The 21,129-nt window shown below is 36.6% G+C and overlaps 1 protein-coding gene across 29 annotated transcripts in view; it reads right to left on the reverse strand.

Moving 5' to 3' along the window:
* DLG1 (discs large MAGUK scaffold protein 1) overlaps window positions 1-21,129 on the reverse strand; it is a 144,922-nt gene that overhangs the window by 12,303 nt on the left and 111,490 nt on the right. For 13 of the 29 annotated variants that reach the window (XM_038146133.1, XM_038146127.1, XM_038146124.1 and 10 more), the window contains 5 exons: window positions 14,245-14,359; window positions 7,757-7,933; window positions 6,911-6,980; window positions 2,419-2,518; window positions 67-108 (listed from right to left, as the gene is read on the reverse strand). In XM_038146133.1, the coding sequence (XP_038002061.1) occupies window positions 67-108; window positions 2,419-2,518; window positions 6,911-6,980; window positions 7,757-7,933; window positions 14,245-14,359 (504 nt within the window). Of the gene's footprint in view, window positions 1-66; window positions 109-1,695; window positions 1,730-2,418; window positions 2,519-6,910; window positions 6,981-7,756; window positions 7,934-14,244; window positions 14,360-15,026; window positions 20,814-21,129 lie in introns of those variants that run through there. The other 16 variants (XM_038146136.1, XM_038146128.1, XM_038146126.1 and 13 more) reach the window with 4 other exon arrangements.

Below are 21,129 nucleotides of genomic sequence, written 5' to 3' on the forward strand. Positions count from 1 at the left end.
AACAAAACCAAAGAAAGAGCTGCAAAACAAAGGCTCTGAATAAACAAAGAACTTAAAAACACTTACGGTAACTACTTTCACTATCGCTGGCATTAGAGGTTACATGCTCTGAAATTGCAACACAATGGGAAAAAATAAGGAACATACACCAATGGCATGAGTCAAACAGAAAGAAAATCGACAAAAAAATAATCCAGATGAAAGACAATACTCATATCAAAGTGCTGAAATCAATACATACTGCATATAAAAGTTTTAACGTACTTCTCATAGCTCTCAGGATCAAGCTTAATTTCATATGAAAGGAATTGATGTTAATAAAAAGAAAAACATTAAATAGCACATAAAATAAGATTACAAAAAGTACACTAATTCATAATTCACATGTAACCCTGCATTTTCAAGTTTTCACTTCAGGATGAATTTTGTTGTGTAAAAACCTTGGGATTGTGCATTTCATCTTTTATGCAAGCAATTTATTGATTACATTAATCTCTTGTAGAGAAAATACTGGATTGTGTTAGAGGAAATATAGTGTAGCATATAACACAACTTGGATTATGTGTGATAAGGCAGTTTTAAAAAGTCTGTGCTGAAAAACAGACAAGAAACATGTTCTGTTTATAGAACAGAATCATCTAGAGATATTTCTGGACCATATTACATAGTTCAAACTAGGTATAATCATCAGGCCATAAAGGCTGCTTATGATTTTAGGTTCTAAACCATAAGGCCATAAAGGTTGCTAAGGTTTTCTGGTCTAGACCAAGAATTCCTTTGAAAATAGCCATTTCAGAACTGAGAAATGAATGTTACAGCTGGTGGAATTTCTACTGCACAGTTGAGGACAGGTACAGAAGTACACTGGCCCTTACAAGGAATTTCACAAACACTGTGCCTTAAAGTTGTGCCTTGAGAAGTAATGCTATCCCTAATGACCCTTAGCCACATCCCTTTAGAGACTCCTTTTCCTATTGCATAAGTGCCTAACAGTGTATGTATTTAATATCTGTGATAAAAGCAAGGTCTTGGCTTTTTTTATTGGTCATTTTAATACATTTAGTGGTGGGGTGTGTACACACCAACAGTTCTGCTAAGAGTAGGCAGCAACTTTTGAATCTGACTGGATTCAAATAGAAATACAAGAAGTGCTTCAAGTCATCCTTATTAGCCCTTCACCTGGTCTAAAAGCATCAGAAGTGTTCAAAATAGAAAAACTCTCATGGCATTTGTTAAGGAAAAGTTATGTTTGCCTTAAGTAGCTGTAAACATCAGTCACCTAGAGAGAGGAGTGAAAACTGTTACTAGTTAAAGTAGCACAGCAATGGTTGTACTATTACTGTAAAGAGCCATAAGGTTATTTTTAAATAATAAAAATACGAGGACAAGATATAAGTAACATGAAAAAATAATCACCAAATTAAAAACACAGTACTGTTAAGGACAAACAAGAAAGCACTGGTAAGCTTCTGAAAACAAACAAAAAAAAATCTAATATGACAGTCACATAAACTTTACATGTTCCTGAAAGCAAAAACTCCAAAAGATTACAAACTAGGAAAAGCTTATGAACCAGTTTTAGTCAACCTCCTTATGCCAGTAGAGCACCAATCTCAAAGAGATCTGTCCAAAAAAAAAAAGTAGTAATTTTTCAGATGGAGGTTAAAATAACTTGGGAGTATTTTGATCACTTACTCAGGCCTTTTGATCCCATGTCGTCAGGGACCTCCTGCAGAGTAGTCCCCAGAGGGCAAGCAATAAAAAGACAATCACAAAGAAAATAATTGTCAGTAATATATAAAATTGGCGCTACGACAGGAGACAGTTCCTAGAACATCACAGGGCAAAATAAGTCTATAGAATTTGACTTGACTGGCACATGAAGTGCAATCAGTAATGCAAATGGCAGAGAACAGTTTGTTTTGAACCTGCTCTGAATTAGCAAATTTATGCAACTACGTTTTGAGAATACACTTTTTTTAACTGCTGGCAAGAACAATGAAAATCATAGTAACCTCTCTTCATTAGGAAAATCAAATTAGAATCAATGACTTTGAAAAACCAGTCTAAAGGGACTGATTTGAGAAGCTGGTAAGCTCCCTTATACTTTCATTAATACTTTGCCTTCTTCTCCAGTCAGCAACAGTGCAGCATCACTGACAGCACTGGAAGGCAGTTATCTCCTCCCGTTAGCTAACAGTATTGCCCAGTTTATTCCAAACTGGGATACTCTTGTGTTAAGTTTGATTTTTCACAGCAAACAAAGGTTTGCACTGGTTTTGTAGCCTGGTTTGCCACTGGCACCACGAGTTCCTCAGCCTGTTGCAGCTCATGAAACTGTCTCCATGGTAACACCCTAGTGCAGTCTAGCAGGCCCTTCTACTGCGCTTCGCTCTCCATGGAATGCCACATACTTACGGTCAATATCACTGGTTTCCTGCTCACTCTGGTCCTTGTTCTTGTAGAAGGGAAATTTTCGGGAAAAGAGGTTCTTTTTACGCTTGTCATTGAATGACTGCTGAAGAAGAGAAGGAGGGGCAAAACAAAGGATGTCTAATGTCTGTGTGAACAAAGGCCCAGAGCAGCAGCTTTGCGGAAGCTGACTCCTACAACCACCTTATGCAGTGCACATCTCAGTTTAACACTCATCTTCTCAGCTCATTGGAAACAGAGACTGGGATATGACTGCTCATATCCTCCATGTTTCACATGCTTAGTATTGAGAAAACTGGTTCATGCTATAGAGCCCGACCTGTATTTCACAAATTTAGGCTTGCTCTGAGTGTTAAAAAAAGGGGAAAACTAGGCTGCTGTAAGATGGCCAAACCACAATGACTCAAAGTCAATTAAATCACTGATATTATCTCATTTAGGGGTTACAGAATTAAAAAAAAAACCAAAAAAACCAAGAAAACCAAGCTGAGGCGTTTGCAAACAACTGATATTGTTACAGAACATAAGAAGTATTGGGCAGTGTTACCATCCAACTAAAAAAAGTCCAAAACTTTTATCAGTGTTTTACTATTGCAATTCATTGCAAATTCACTGAAAGGACTTACTCTGTTCTATGTAAGCCTGCACCCTGATACGAAGATTAACTTGAAAAGACACAAGCTAATTTCATTGGTTTATTGTGGCAATTACGTTTTTCAAGACATACTTATAATTACCACATGAAAAACCCTGTATATCAAGGATCATGTCCAGCAACTTTTGACATTAACTGCTCATGTTGCTGAATAATTTCTGCATCTCAGATGCTACAAACATTTCTAGAGTTACTTACATAGACATTTTTACATCCATATAAATATAAACTATTATTGTGCTGCTTGTCCAAGTGATGGAGAGCATCAATGCATTTTCATTCCTATATAGGTATGTCTATATATAACTTGTACAGATTTTAATCATATCTGCCATATCTTCTGCTGAAGACATCATGTAACTACAGCACCTTTAATTTGATGTTCCAAGTCAATAAAAAACCTCTAAGTATAAATAAATCAGTAACGTTTTAATTGCAATTATGCCCAGAATTAGAGCTAATAGAGCTACCTTAAAGTCAGCAGAAATTCCCTTCCATCTTTAGGCACGAGTGACTCATCTGACCAGATTTGCAAAAACATAAAATTTGCCATATTTTTGTCATTTGGTTTGCAGAAAAAAAACTACAATAGAAAGGATGGTAAAATAGGAAAACATCCAATTTGGTCTTGAGACCCTGTGCTGTAGGGGACTATTTATTTCTAAGCTAAGCAGAGCCTATGTGCAGCAGGAAGTGAGAAAAGCACCACAGAAACATCTTTTTAAAGGTATTGTAAAAAAAAAATCATGCATTCAAGACTCTATTCAAGTGTTTCTAAAATTTGGAGCATGTTAGCTTTCAAGTAATTGTTTGTCTTTCTTCAGCCAATGTGAGCTCAAATTTCTCTATTATATGCAATAGAGTTGCAAAAAGGCATATTGTCCTTTCTACCAGCTCTAAGTATGGAATGAATTACAGTAACAAGTAGGGGTCAAACAGGACAAAGCTTTTTCAAATGATGGGCCACATTTTTTGGTACAATTGAAAACTAGCACTTGGCCTGCCTAAAGAGAATGTCTATAGTTGTGGTCCTTTCCTACAGTGCAACACAAAAGCTGCATCCTGCCACAGAATTAACAATCCTTCTGGCCAGACATGCTTGGCAATAGCAGATACTTAAACTTCCAGTGATATTTTCATTACCAATGTTTTTAAAACATTACTTAAAATTACAAGGTGTTAAAGAGGCACAGGGTACCATGGGAACACAATCAGTAACATTGAGCTCTGGAAATAACAATACTGTGCTAAGGAGGAAATCCATAAAACCTTTAATTGCCTTGCATCTGTGTTCGACTAAAACTGTTGTTCCACTGTAAAAATTGGTAAATTATCAACCTGACACATAGACAAAAGATGAAGTTTCAAGCCAATCATATGCCTGCAGGAACCATACTGGGCATAGGCAAATGTTTATGCTCTGGTCCTCCTGACCTTCTCTAACAGAAGTCAAGTCACTGCAAATGATTTCTCACAACCAGGAAGGGTAATGTAATCTAGAGAATAAGGACAACAAAGAAATATGTCCAAAGGAGATCCTTGCTGAGTATACTGAAAAATACTCTAATGTAAATTCAGAAAGTAAAAGACTCACATCTATAATTGTTTCATTTGGGCAAGTCCATCAGTTTGGTAAAAAGAGGCAAGTGCAAAGAGGTAAAATGGTTCAGTTTAGCTGAGGTGGTGAGAATGGGGAATGTGTACAGTTAAAATTAAAGGACTAGCTGATTTATTGTGCTTCATAAAACATAATCGAGTTCTTCCTTATAGTTTTGAAAATATTTCATAATTATTTTAACTTTCTGTACAGTAAGTCTTCCTGAGCTAATATGAAACTTTATATACTGCATGTATAATGGTCAGAGTCAGTTCCATTGCCAAAAAAAAAGGAGAAAATAAAAGTAATACTATACTGATTTTACATAAAAGATTAGCCAAAAGATTACTTTTTAAAGACACCATGATTATAAAAAGCTAGAAGGATTTGCTTATTAGTCGAAAATGCATAGTAATTGCATTAACTTTTTTCATAAGCCCACTGGCAATCATTCACAGGCATTATAAGCAGGAATATATTAAATCAGAAGCAGCACAGAAAATGAGATAAATGTGTATATGAAAGGAACAAACAAGAATAAAATGTAACTCTTTTTGCTCCAGATTTTTTAGCTGTCCTTACAATGAAAGGAACATGGATTTTAATGTTAGCCATGACTAGGGTTATTCTTCAAGGTCTTAATGTAGAAATTTTCAAAAACTATAAAATTGGTATTTCATCCTGTTTATGGAGAATTAGCAAACACAGACACAGGAAGGCACATGGTCCATGAGGACATGTATGGTGCAGCCAATTTACTGGGAAAAGTATCATGACAAATACAGGAGGAATACTTCAAGGAGAAACTCTGATGTTAAAACATTTACAGCTGGAGCAAAAGACTGAACAGAGCAAGTGTTTGCAAAATGAAATGTTACTAAAGAAAAAGAACTGCAGTTCTACATCAATGGCAAGCGTAGTTGCTTTTCCACCCAGTACTCCATGCATTTCTTTGGTGCTCTGTTAGTACACAGGGGCTGTGCACCAACTCTGCTTTTGTCAAAATGCTACTTCAAACACATCAGTAATTAACTGTTTGCAGTTAATTGGTAGACACCCTCTAAAATCATGCAATTATCTTTCAAAGAACATGGTAACGTTTGAAAAATTTCTTTCTGCATTGAAAAGAATCTGAAGTATTTAAGCCTCTCTTTATATGACTTCTAAAAAGCAAACTCAAATTACCATGTCAGTTGATAATATTTTATTCCAATACCAAACTACAAAAGCACCAAAACAGAAAAATATTGCCAATAATCCAGTAAATTTCCTGGGCAGTACCATAATTGTGAATCAGAAAGTAGTTAGAGATATTGATTTTTCTTTTAAGCAAATACTTATAGGGGAAAACCATGATATTTCATTAATAACTGAAACCTTTGTCATGTAGCAGAGGGATGTATATATGAATTTTAGAGTCTTTATACTTTGCAGTCCTACACTATCAGGATATAGTACTGAAGCTTTAATATTAGATGTATGCGATTTCTGAAGTTATGAAAACATTGTAACTGAAATAAATGACTAAAATGCATTTATGGGATTTACAGAAATGACTAACCAATGCTACAGCATTAGTGCAATTAAAAATATAATCACTATTCAAGAAATAGCTTCCTCAGGACCTTGAAGCACACTTCAGATTTTTTGAAATATTATTAATTTAGAAGACTCTCATATCTAAAATGCATGTGCCTAAGTCTTGAAATTACTAGTCACATACTGCTGGTAGAAAAGGTGAGGTTGTGGGATTGTTTCTCAAATTTCATAACAGCCAAAACATTGCAAAAAAGCCTCACTCTCAAAACAATAAAAAAATATGGCTGCAGTGCCATTATAAAATGGCTATTAATTTTGGCTACAAACATTTCTATTACTACTCAATTAGCCTCACTTCTTTCTCACTACTCATTCCCATCACATGTACTGTGACAGGAATCACACCTGGTGCAGAGCTGTTAGAAATGGCACTATTCTATACTTGGTTAGGATATCCAGCTCCTACTACATTACAGTATTAAGCATATATATTTCTATGCTAATTCTGTAAACAATTTGCAGTGTTTTGGCAATTAAAGTCTGCTTTGGTGCTCAGAATTATTTCATTTCTATTTGATAGAATTTACTCTTTTCTCTCAAATCTGAATGTGATTCTCCACACACAAAACCACTGAAAAATGTTACCATTCACAATGCCAGGTGTAATTAGCACTTCATTAACTCACCCCTTTATCTCCTCTTGTTTTGGAATTGAATTTCACTGTCTTCAAACGGGCTCGTTCTTTTTTCTCAACTCTACCACAAAAACACACACAAAAATGTCAGAAATCAGCAAAACTCCAGAACTTCAAGTTAGCACATGTTACAGCAGAAGCATATTGGTGTACCTTTTGTACTATAGATTTTATTGCTTATGACACATTCAGAAAATGGAAGCCTGCTAATGGAAAATGTTATTTGTCAAGTGATGTGCTGTGGAATTATTTGGGGTATTTTGTGGCTATACATGTTCAATAAATCCAGAGAGTGCAGAGGAAACACAACACAGTAAGTGAACAGCCTCAATTATCAGTCAATAGCAGATATTAAGATTCAGAGGACCTAAACTCTTATTGGAGTCTCCAGTATGCCAACAAAAACCTCATCTCCATTGGCTACCAAAGAATGATTTTCCAGTTTTCCAGGTTCTGGGTAGAAAGAATTCATTCATGAATGAAGGAAAGTGTCATGACTTGAATAAAATTCATTCATACTTTGCACCTTTTCATACATAAACGGTTAATTATCTGATATTAAACCCACAGCTTAGAGTGAGAACAGAGAAGGTGGATGTGGACCGCCTTTATTAACTTCAGCACACAACTCCTAGGGCTAAATGTGGTTTTAATAAACTTTTCATTGAGTAAATGAGAATCCCACTACAGATTACTTTAAAAAAAAAAAAAAAGAATCAAACAAGTGGCTGATGTGGTACAGAATTAACAAGAAAGAGAAAAGCATGTACAATATATGTATTAATCAGATCAGATGTTTAATAGCAGACATCTCCAAGTCAATGAAGTATGCCATACCTGCGTTTGCTTGGGATAACTCCAATTTCATCACTTTCTCCATCTGGAGTTACCTGCCGTGCTTGCCACCATTCATCATCAGAAGCATTAATCACATGGAGAATATCGCCAAATTTAAAGTTCAATCCTTGACTCGGAAGGCCACTATCTTTAGTCTTGTCATAATCAAAAAGAGCTCTACATTGAAAAGAAAAAAATTAAACATAGAAAAAAAGCAAGAAAAAGCAGGAGACTATGAATAGCACAAAATATGAAGCAAGCTGCCTGTGCTATTCATAAATGATTGCATCATTCTGACAGGTACTTACAAGAAGGCTGAATACACTCTCTCATACATACACAGAATGTGTGGTACAGTACCCCCACACACTTCTAAGCTTTAATGAATGAGAAAAAACTTCATCCAGAGCAAACCTCTACTGCTTTACAAAAGCTCTACAGGAGACACCTACTGCAATTCAATAGGTACTTTGCACAGAGCAAGTTACATGTCAGCCTAGGATAAAAAAGACAAGCAAGTATTTAAAGCATACAGCACAGTCAAAAGTTCTGTAAAGTACACTTCCATATCAAATTATAAATTTAAATTATTTAGTAATTTAGTACCGTTTAGTATTGTCTTTAAAATAAAAGTCAGTATCCTGCTCACAGGGCAAAAAAAACCAACTTAGAAATATGATCTGGTCACCGCTTTGCTACCACAGTAGCCAAAGGCAGAGAACCTCATGCACATTCTTTTAGGAATTTCCTGACCATTTTGAGAGAATCTCGCCCTTTTTCCTAAGGTAAGCCTGTTTTTAAATAATAGGCACTCGCAATACCTGAGCAGCAGCTGCATGACTGCAGTTTTATTAACTTTCCCCCTGGCAGCAAGACTGGTTTATGCAACTGACTCCTGTTCCTCTTTTTGCTTAAGAGAGCACAGTTGTCTGGGGAGGCACATGGTTCACCACACTATGGAACTGATCTGGTTTACAAGTCATATCTTTTCTGCCTTTTGGATCATTTTATACCTGGACAAGTTCCCTGAGGAAATGAAGATATCTGCAGTCTGCTTCTCCCTGGCACAGCTGAGGGTTTAATGAGGACGTGGAAATGCAAGATGACAGGAGTCTCTTAGCAAACAGCAAGAGATACTGCTCAGGTTCTGCCTTCTAAAGGATTTTTATATTTGAAAATAGTTCATGAACCTCACTTATGTGAAATAAATGCTTGTATGGCACAGTCCAAAAAATCCTCAACATTATTTAATCTGCCAGCTCATATGTTGCCAGTGCTGCACTTTCTGAACAATACCCAAATTCAACTTACTTGATACCAAGCCAAAGAGGTACCAAGAGATTACAATGTGATGATTTAAAAGGGTGTCGTTTTCCTGGTCCAAATCCTAAACATTGGTCTTACATACCTTTTTCTGCTAGATTTTTAGTATCACAGAAGTGATAGTCATGTAAGTCAAAACCTGTTTGCTCCAAAATCTACTTCAGCTTTGTGAATTTTGCCTTGCTCAAGCACTGAGTGATCTGTATGTGTTCATAAGCAATAACAAGTTGTTTACAGGGAAAAATCTCAAAATATTCTGTGTCATGCCGATTCATTTTCAGCATCTCTTGCAAAACCAGAGCTTCTTGAAAGACACCATGCCTTTCTTAGGCTATAAAATATTTTTAAAAAATCCTAGAGGATTAAAGGTTTTAATAAAGATTCTTAGAATGTCTAAAAAAAGACAGAAATTTTAAATGGCTTCAAAATATTTGCTCTACGGATACAAAGAGCCTTATACTCAAATCTGCAATACCTTTAGTTTAAGTTTATAACCAAATTCAGACTTTCAATTTTGAAATAGCTTGGAGGTTGAAATACCACCTTCCTTAGTAGTGCAACATTCATAATACGATCTTTTGGGTTAATTCCACAGCATACTTAAGATATCCTAATTATTTTTTTAAAAATCAGAACTTTTTTTTTAATAGCCAAAATATTGAAGGTAAGAAAATGATACAGATAGGAAGTAGTTATTCCTCCACATTCATTCTGCACATTTGTTCAAGAAACACTCTGGACAAATATCATTTCATATCTCAAAATAAACTGAACATAATCCAGTATGTACTTTCAATGCAGACTGAAGTTGTATACATTTTCACTGAATTAATTACATGCATCGTGACATTTATTTCCTGAGATTTCTTGTTAGCATTCAAGCAATGATTTCTACCATCTCCACTTTTTAACTTCTATTTTTGAGTTTGCATATAAATTTATAAAAGCTGTGAGCTTGGCCTAACAGCATTAACATACATGTTGACTGCATGAGAAAAAATGCTCAGGAGTGAAATGGAAGGAGAAATGGATAAAGCCATTATTACCAACATGTGCTTTTCCAACTAGATAAATGGTTACACAGAGCAGGTTTTGCCCAAATAAAGGCAGTTTCATCAAACACATTTTCTTTGGTAAAGTCACTTCAAGAAAAATAATTTCATTGGGCAAAAAAGTCAAAGCTGATGAAGATAGTTGTATAAAAAGATCACTTAGGGTGTCACACAATATGCAGCTAACATTTATAGGAATACCAGGAACTGCTAATGATCCTATAAATGACCTCAACAGCAACTAGAATTAACAAAAATTTCTTTTGATTCCAAGTGACTAATAACATGGCTTTTCCTGTGTGCCTGGCACATCATCAACCAAGAACTCACTTCACAGCCCAGATGATGCATTTATCTACAAGCTGGAATATAAAAAATACTGCTTCTATTAACTTCCTGCATGGGGACTTTCATTACAGATTAAAAATGCCATGTATACATTTACTTATTGTAAGTTATAAACACAAATTAACTTAAAAATAAATTTAGTAATCCTCATCAGCTACTGCTGTGAACACAGATCCATGATATTTACAATAAAGTTCTATTTAAATTTAAATGGGAAGTCCTAGAAAATATTTTCTAGAGAAAGCACCAAGTCCTCCCTTTTATTTCACTTTGTGTTACTCAGGAACCAAGGAGCACTAAAAAGGTAACTGAGCTCCGTCATCCACAAGTCTAGGGAAACTGAAATTAGGTTGCATATTTCATGAGTGTTTATGCTTCAAAGCCAGAAATGTAATGGCTGTGTAACAGTGCCAAATTTTCCAGAGTATCTTTTTACCTGCCACACTCATTACTTTCAGTGTCATAGGCTGTTGACCAAATTCTACTGAAGCATTTCTTCAACAAACAAAGCAACCAGGAATTCCTTCAGCAAAAGCATCTCCATATTTCATTTCATTAACAATTAATTAATTTCACAGCTTCACAATAAATGAAGGTCAGTTCGTAAATGAGATTCTCTTTTTCTGAGTTTCTGGGAAAGTTGTTTGAAACGTAATGTTTGAACTCTGAGAATACCATAGAGATGGCCCAGTGAAACAGCAGACCAGTTCACTTAGCCTGCTGCTAACAGCAGATCTTATTTTTCCAAAGGACTTGGTTAAAATTTCTTAGTAATTTTAAAACTGTTAAGTTTCTTCCACTTGGAGACATAATCATTTTTTGCTGTGATACAAGCCCAAATCAGCACCATTGTTTGAATTTGGAATGTATTGTCCTGATCAGAAAAATGTAAAAAGGTAAATGTAATTTTTGATTTGAATGCTACACATATTGCTGTCTGAGACTTGCCACAGAAGATGAGATTAAATATGGAACAGATTTACTCTCTCTCCATGTGTTATCACAGAAATTTGATACCATGAAGGTATCTCACATGTGTTTTTTTAATCTCCAGGTGAACATATATATCTATATAAATAGAGATCAGATGCAAACCCAGAAACATTATGAGAGAATCTGTCTCACAACATAGACCAGAAGAAATATAAAGCAAAATTAGAGAAGACACATTAGTATTATCAGAATTAGCTGGGGACAGGGGGCATGGTGTGGGGGGGACAGTAGGATGTGCAAATGGAGAGTCAGCTGCTGCTGAATTGCTCTATTTGTATTAGAGGGCTCCAAGGGCTGTTTCCCAAATTGCTGTGCATCATTTTTTGATATAGATACAATTACAAAGAAAAACCTGCCATTTTACTCCAAACTGTATTTTTGGGCAAACACGATTGCCTTTTCCTTAATATTAGATAACACCAAGAAATGCTGTTTACAGGCAGACTAGTCTTAAAGATATCATGTTTACAGGGATACAATGATCTATCTGATTTTATTTCCTAATTTGATTTTGAGAAAGCGGCAGAGATGATTTTCAGGGTATTTTTATTTAATAGCTTTTCTGAAATTGTGATTGAATGCCTATAAATATGTTACTGGTGGATTTACCATTCAACTCAGCATTTTGTTACATAACTGGCATCCTTTAAGGCATATCCAAAACCCAGCACTACTGAAAAAAAGATATCTGAAGTTATTAAAGTTGGCTTTGAATTGAATTAAAAGTACAGTATGACTATACCAGAGTGACTTTTTATAAGAAATAAAGTGGGTAACTAACATCTTCTGTCAGTATCTAGCAATATGTAAAAATATTCATAAAAGTTACTTCAATGAAGTCAAAATTACATCAGAAACAAGACAGAACAGATGAGAACCCTTTCTGTGCATACAAAGCTGCTTCCCAGTCTTTGGCAGCTTTTGGTGTGATGACACAAGCAGATCCCAAAAGCCCTAGCAGCACCCTCAGCAAAGAGATGTGGGTAGAAAAGTGCTTTTGCTGGGAAATTTTTGCATTTTAGATATTTGTACTGACTTATACCAACACTGAATATTGAGCCTCAAAAACCTTCAATGAAACCAGTCCCCACAAAGCTTCTGCCAGCAGCCTGGAGAAGGCTGCAAGTTCTGCAGCAGCTGGCAAAGTCAAAAGCTCAACAATTCCATCAGCAGAATAAAAGCTACGTAAAGATAAAATGTTTGTCAGTGGGTCAAAATATCAGACATGTGAACATGAGCATAAGCAGTTCAGAACCTAATCAGGCTACAGCTAACCAAAAAAATAAAAGCATTTAGAATTGTTTGGGCTTAGGTATATGATGAGAGCTAAAGCAATAGATCTTGGGATTATGGAAATGGCACAATATCCATATACATTTACCTACCTGTGGAAATTCAAAGATATGGATAACTGTGGTATGAAGTACTGACCTTTACTATTTAAGGCATTTATTTTTAGAGATTTAAATTTTGACCCCCAAAGTATTTAAGGCAAACAGAAGTAGAAAAAAAAAGTAGGCTCAGATCTGAGAAAACAGAATCCAGCTACTGAAACAATAGGTCAAAACACAGAAACTACCTGTTAGAGTCAAGCCAAACAGAAGCCCTGTGAGTATTAGCTACATTTGTGTCAAGCATTCAGAAGTAGTTACAAAGCACCCTGACTTTCCTCAGCATGGGTGAAATCACTTGAGGAACTGCTTTGTGTACGACTTGCTTCCTTCCCCATAGCTCAGCAGACAGAACACACCATGAACAAAACACTATCTGCTTTGGATGGGTAAAGTCAAAAGCACCTGAGCCTGCTTACTTTTAGGAGGTAAACCAGTGAGGTCCTACAACATTTTAAATCATGTATAACCTTAACCCAAACGCCAGAACTACTTGAAGGCTTACCTGCTCTCTTGAAACATTCTGGCCCCTACCAAGAGGCAACTGACTCAATCCAGAGATGAGCTGATTTGGGGAACTCAAAAACCAATTTATTTTCAAAAATGCAATCCTTTGACCCACGTTCCATACTTGAAACGTTATGCTTTATCAGTACATGATAACTGATGTAGGAGTTGAGTGACACATGAATAAGCTGCACCCTGCCATAATTTCCTTGTGAAACCACCTATTTTTTCATCTGCTTCATGCTCTTATGTTTCCACTTCCTTTCAGCCTCCTTTATGTTTAACTTGATGTGAATAAATTAATGAGTTACCCTCAGTTCATTTGCTTTGCATTTTTTCTCTTGGTTACCATGGAAAAATATTCCATAACAAAATTCAATCGGATAGAGAAACAAGGTTCCTTAATAAAGCAAAGAAAACAACTAAAGTAAGCTGAAGGAAATAAGATGGAAATCTGTCAAACCTTAAGAAAGAGAAGACCATGAATTTGAACTCAAGTTCTGAACAAGAGAGAATATGAAGACTACTGTCACAAAACCACAAACTGAACTATGTTTTTAAGACTTCACATACACTGACTTAAAGAAGAAATATATGTTTTTGCTGAAGGATTATCATCTCTCTCAAATCAAAGTACAAAAAGCAAACAATAGCAACACTCTTCAAAGTTTATACAGAGTTCTCAGGAATATTACTACTTTTTCAGCTATATTACATTAATCAGTCTAAATACACCTGCATTTTTATTATATTTGCATATAAGTATCCTTTAATTAATACTTGGTAAGTAATTGTACAAAAACACAAATGCCAAAAGAGTAAGTCTAGAGAAAGCAGAAAAACACCGTAGCAAAGCTATGAAAAAGATGATTACCTGACATAGAGGGATCTCTTCTGGCTGGTTCGCAAAGATCCTGACCCTGAACTGATGCTACTGTTCATCATCTGCTCCCGTAAATCATGGATTTTAGCTTCAAAACGACTGTATTCTGTAACAAACACAGGCATGGCAATTAATTTCCTGCCAAACTTCAGCAATTCAATGGAAAGAAAAACTGAAATAATATACAAGAATATTATATTACAAAAATCTGTGATTATAGTTCACAGTAACAGTTTTTTTCAAATAAAGACAAACATTTCTACTAATAATTATCAATTTCATAGTAATAAAAATACAGTTACAGATGAATTTTAACCCATGACAGAAAGGATACTTCAGAACATACACATGAAATAGATGTTTATAACCAAAAACTACATTTTAAAAATTTTAAATGTTAAGAAATGGAAATGAAAAATGTCTGTACTTCAAAATTACTGGATATGATTGAGATAAAGAATTTAACACTACAAGATGGGAAATACGCAAAACATCTTCTGAAATAAGACCATATTTCTCTGGAAGCTCAAGAAAGGAAAAAAAAATACAGAATTCTGGCATGAATTTGAATCCACTTGTAAATGGTATTAGAGATTCAAACTGCCCCCACAGAATTATGTACAATGTTAATCCTGGAAAAACGGATTGTGTCCTTAAGCAGCACCGTGTACTAATAAAACTATGCTAAATGCATTTGATCTTAGCTACAAAGGCAGCCAGGAAAACAGTAATTGCTTCTTCAGGACAAACATCTCCTGAAGTGAGGTACTTACATGCCGTCAGCATAAAATATGAACTCAGAGCAAGTAAGTTTTTCCTTCAGCTGAATAGTCTGGACTTCAGGATCAACAGATCCACTTGTAAACCCTTCCTAGTCAAAGGAAATGTTGTACAGCCACCACCTTCCCCAGGAGAGCACGTGATGCCAGATTATAACAAGTCAGCACTGGCAGAGCCAGGGCGTGTGCTGTGAGCAGCCGCTGGACCGGGCACCGAGCTGCTCTCCTGAGCTGCACGCTCACTCCCTGTGGGCACCAGGTTATTCAGGAAGTGCAAGACTGAGAAAGGACTCTAAATTAAAAAATCTTGAGAAAATCTCTAAACTAAGTTTCCTTCAACAGCCATCTAAAAACTGTGACTGTTTTATCATATTATGTTTTGCAGCCCTGTCTCCCCACACTCATCATACAGTGAGCACTGACAGCAGCTATAATTAACCTATCCAGATCATGACAATATGAACAGTCTCTTCAATAACCCCAACTTTTGTCCTTTATAAGCAAAAGCTAATAGCTTTTAAGATACCTTAGTTTTTAAAATAGCACCAAGTGTCTGTTTACAAGTAAAGTTCAGATCAAACGTTTTACCTACACTAAATCAAACTGCTGAGGTTGTTTGACAAGAGAACCAAAACCATTATTTCCACCACTACCGATGCTATCACTAATAACAAAAAAAATAAGATAACAGGACAGTAACCAAAGAGGAATGTGAGAAAACAGCATTTTTTTACAAAGCAGCATTCTTTAGGGGAAGGGCTCAGGTGCAGTGAGGGAACAGCCCACTGCTGCCCTTCAGGGCCTTGGTTAAGTCACCTCATTTCACTCATTTGTAACCAAGAAACGATAAACCTAAAAGATTTTTTACAGCCCTGTGTGAAAGGAAAGCAAGCATGGAAAAGATCAGATAATCCCAGTGTTTTCTTGTGCTACAGCCTGTTCAATACTAAAAATATCTGCAGCTCTTTGCTTTAGCTACTGGAAAAAATACAAATTTCTGTATCGTGTCATTTTATCAAAGAATCAGACTTCCTCCTATGCAGCACACAGCCTCTCTGGTAGCTCCCTTATATCTATCTCCCAGTATTGCTTAACTCTATCCTATATTTCATCTGCAGGTTGCCGGTCTTGCAGCTTCCTGAACTAATTTAATTTTTCTCATCAGAACTCCGGGGAAGTAAGTGCTGAATGAGTGACAGGGACATCTGTAGGAGTAAGGAGAAGAATAATTTCACCACAGAGGCTCCTACCATATGAATAAAGCAAAAAAAGGAAACTAATGGGCTGGGACTGAAAACACTTCATGTTCAAAAAGGAGTGCCAAGAAATTTCATATTTAGGAGAAGCTTAAGCACTGTGCAGTCAGAATCTGGTAAGCTCTACTGATGTAGAGCTAGCTAAAATTTGAGTTACATTCCTCTTAACAGAAGGTTTTGAGAGGAACAGGATGAATAGAATTCTCACCATCATTTTGGTTTGGAGCTAAAAAGTACACACGCTTTTAAGAAAAGAAACCTTATTAGGTCTAGTGCTACTGAAACTAATGCTGGAGACAGAAAACATCACAGCAGCAGGACTCTTGACAGCTCCAGAAAAGCAGTGTTAGTCTGACAGCCAAAGGATCAGCACCTGTGCCCTGTTGACAAAGTAGGGTTGGTTCAAGATCAGCTTTATGAAGCAAAGTGTGAGCTCTGCTAATTCATCTAGAAGAGGTTATAATTTGTCTAGGACAGGTTATATTTCTATCTCTGTGGTTAAGAAGAGTTGGATATCAAGTGTCTTTTGCATCTTCAATCTCTTACTTTCTTTCAGCTCATCATGCCTAGATTCTCATAAATGCTAGAGAACTGTTTTCTTTACAATGCCTTTCTCATGCCATGCATAATAGCTATATATAGTGTATGACAAATTTGATATTTGTTCCCCTAAATCACAGTGAACAGCACAACAAACCCCACCTGGCTGTGACAAAATCCTACAATGCACATATAAATATTTAACTTCTAAAGAAAGTTTTGTCATGTCAACATTCCAGAAATTTGGAACTGGAACATGCACAGTGAACAAGATGAAAAGGACACTCTGCTTTCTTGGTCAACAGGAAATGAAGAGCTTGGCAGAGAAGGAAGGCATTTGATTTCTGGCATAGTGTTATCAGGGTAACAGAAAGGGCATAATATGTTTAAAGGAAAAAGTGATTTTAACCCAAGTGAAGCAGGCTGGCCACTGGAACTCCATCTACAAATATGCTTCCAATTTCCACAGCCATCAAAACACTGAGATTCTGAAATACTGTTTTAATAAGAACTATGGTGGTACATGAAACACAGACACCCACACAAAAAGGAATTCAAAACCAAAAGAAAACTACACAATCCAACCTCTCAATCCTTTCAGTAAGAATTTGGTCAGGCTCCAAAACCAGATGTAAATGCAACAGCAGTGAATGAAACTTCACTCAGATCAACTTTTAAGGTCTCAATTTTAGGAAAGCTGCTGCTGATACATATCAAATAAAGGATAACAGGCAGCAAAACAACCACAAAACAATAAAATAAGAGCATTAGAATAAGGGCATCTTTTCTTGACTAGAATTTTCTCAAAGCTCCCAGGAAGTTTAGAGGCAGGGAGGGAACAGTATCTACTGACATAACAGAGAGATCAAGGAAGCACAAGCATCTCCTGCTTCAATTCATGGCATTTATCCAACAGAACCCCACCATCACCAAAGAAAAAAACCCAAAGCCTACTCAGGCTGACACATAATCAGTTGTTAAGAACAGAGGATGAATACATCTGGGCTCAAGTTTAAAGTTTAAAAATTACACTGGATAAGCAGATGGTGCAAAACCAGACTAAATCTGCTCTACTTCATGTCTGCATGTATTCCACAGCAAGAAACAAAAAGGAGGGGAGACTAGCAAATCCTAGATTACTCTGATTCCAAGCTGCTAACACATTTTACCTAGAAATCTGTAATATTTTTAATGTCAATATTTACTTGAACAGAAAATCAGAACTCCAGAAAGGATCTGATCACTGAAACTCTCCTGGACTGCCCATCCGAAGGGCAACAAACACAGATCCACAGAAAAATTGTCTGTGCAGGCAGGGGAAGAGGAAAGCACGGCTGCAATGGAAATGATTCTGGTCTGGAACACACATTCTAGCAAATGGGCAGGAGAGCAGAAGGCTGCACAAGGGAAGGGAATTCAGCAAACAGCACAGGAGGAGCAGCGACTGAAGGAAGCCGGGATGTGCGCACAGGGAACAGATGGCAGCGATTCTTACATACCGTGAACCCACGTAGAGCTGAAAAAGTTCACTTGAATTAAAAAAGTATGCCCCTTGCTTCCCTCTTCCCATCTGTCTATGGAAAGCCCTCTTTAGCAGGGCCTATTGGATCTAAGCAGGACTCTTGTGCTGACAATTTTATATAACTACTGATTTATAGTCTTTTTCTCAGCTTGCAGAATATTCAATTTTCCTTTTCATGGTGCCTCCGAAGAGAGAAATGGAGTCAGGTAGTTAGGATGGCCACCATCATACTGATCCTGTACTGATCTTCCATTTTTCTTTTAAAATGCATGGACCACAATAAAAATATCATGAATCATTTCTGAGGAGACATTTTGCTGCAATGCTTGTCATTTGATATGAACATTGCCTGGGACAGACCAGAATCAATTCCACACGCTGTTGGTGACTTTCATGTACTCTAATGTTTAATGAGCTTGTATCTCATTAATCACTTGAAAGACTGCGCCAAGGAATTTCAAAAATTAGAAAAACTGCATTTGTATTTAGTTAAAACACCTCCCACACACCCTGGAAAAATCAGAAAGAGACTAGGTCCAGTCACTGCTGAGGTGAATCCACTAAAAATGTTGCTGAAGGCTTAGCAAGCATTCACAAGCAATTTTATTTAGTATATTAAAGAGTAGGAGTGAGGTTTTAAAGGATTAAAACATGTGTAAGCCGCCTTATAGTGTCTATCAGGGCTATATATAGCAAAACCCTTTTCCTAATCTTCATGATTCCAGTTTTGAAAATACTCTAATTAACTAATCTAGATTACTTGCAAATGAGTAGAACCAGGTACAAAACAAGAACAGAAACCTGGAAAACCAGGGACCACATACCCAAAAACAAGGTAAACCTTTTTTGCAGTATTTTTTCTAAGAATTTTTCATTTTATGAAATCAGGATGCACTGATCTTTTGAACCTCTTTTATTTAAGAAAATCCATGTCTTCATCTAGAAAGCAGGGGAAGCTCAGCCTCGATAAAAAACAATTACTGAAAATTAAGTTTTGTACAAGGCATTATTGGCTTCATGCTACCCCAGCTAGACTTTTGCAGACAGAAGATGTACAATATATTTCAAGACTAATGCTCAGAAAACAATCTTAACTTATACATAAAAAAGGCACCATTTCCCAGAGCTTAGTTATTCTCTTTTGAATTACATAAATGCAGCATTGTAAATAGAAAAATCAGCCACACCCTGGCCAATGAGCAGAGAGCTCTAACAAAACTTGTGTTTCCTCCTTTTTTTTTTTTTCTTTTGAGTCATTTGTTTTAAAGACAAGAGAGAATGAAGAAAACACAGTTTCCATTAATAAAACTGAAAGAATGTGTGTTAACTACCTATATGAACAATGTGGGTTCAAAAGCAGATGCTTTACAAAAATACTTTGAAATCTTCTCTTGATGTTTTGGTTCCACCTTCTCCTAATCTTACACTGATCCACCAGATCACCTAAGAACATGAAGCTAATCTGATCACTTAAACATCTTACCACGTTTAGAAAATAAATTATAATTTTATTTTTTGTATGTCAGGTGAATCCTTGGGAAACAGAAAGGGCTGGTACCCTTTTCTGTCATGACAGGCTTATCTGAATTTTGCCCTGCTTTGGGGAAAGATGAGGTGACCAGTGAATGACTGCTGATGCCAACAGACTTGGCCTGCTGCCTTCTTCAAAGCCCTCCAAGAGCAGGCCTCACAGTTTACATAACTGCAGTCAATGTTATCCACATCCTTAATACAGCTCAGTTCTGATCTAGCAGAGTGTAACTACAACAGAAAGCTTAACACACTAAATAATTTTCTAACCCATTTCAATCAAATATATGTTCATATTTTTAATATATTTGTTTGGCTATTCTATTATTTTTAACCCTTAAATGCACTCAAACTATAATACAGGTATGGCAGCCCACTGGCACCTCATACCTTTTTGGAGTGGCAAAATATAACCTTCCAGAAATTCTGATTTGTGAGGCAACATTATAATTACATTTCAGATGACCTTTTCATTTGAATGAATGTAACAATGGGTATCAATGTGAAACACAGAGCCCTCCCAGAACTGTGATCCTGTGCAGTCCTATACTTCCCCCTTGCTGCTCCTCCCCTCACTACATTCCCTTCAAGCACTCAGGTTCTGTGTCCCTGCTATGCAGCAGGATCATACTGCTGACCATTCTGAATCCCCACTGCCAGGAGATACACATATTTCCAAATTGCTCACTGCTTCCTCTCACTCCTCTGCACAAACGTTACAATTTTTCCTTGCCATCCTAGCTCTTCAGGAAACCCAGAAACACAGCAGTGTGGCACTGAGGTGTCTGCAGAGCCAGGGAGCAACACAAAAATTAAATGGATCCAAAGCCACTAAATTAAAATGGCTTATCAAAACACTTTTGTGTACTGAAGCAACATTTCTTGCTTTGAAACTGCTCCAGGTCACAGTATTTCTTTTCCAGTTGAATTCACAGTAAAGCAAAATCCCTTTTTATTCATGAATGATGTCTTGAAAGGAGGTAGAAATTTGTAGTACCAGCAAAGGAGTAAGGAAAAGCTTCCAAAAAGATGAAAATGAGAACAACACCCTGGCTTCCTAACCTCATTTCTACAGGATAATTCCTGTTTCACAAACTCTTGCTCATCTCCTGCTATAGATCCCTCTGCAGCATCCAGCCCCAACAGGTCCAAACCCACTGATGTGTCCCACCAGGGAGACTCTGTATGACACCATGGCATCCATGTACCACAGAAGGACACACCAGCACAACCCAACAGGTGACCAGTT

Source organism: Motacilla alba, chromosome 9 (genome assembly GCF_015832195.1).
Source record: "Motacilla alba alba isolate MOTALB_02 chromosome 9, Motacilla_alba_V1.0_pri, whole genome shotgun sequence".
Lineage (NCBI taxonomy): Eukaryota > Metazoa > Chordata > Aves > Passeriformes > Motacillidae > Motacilla > Motacilla alba.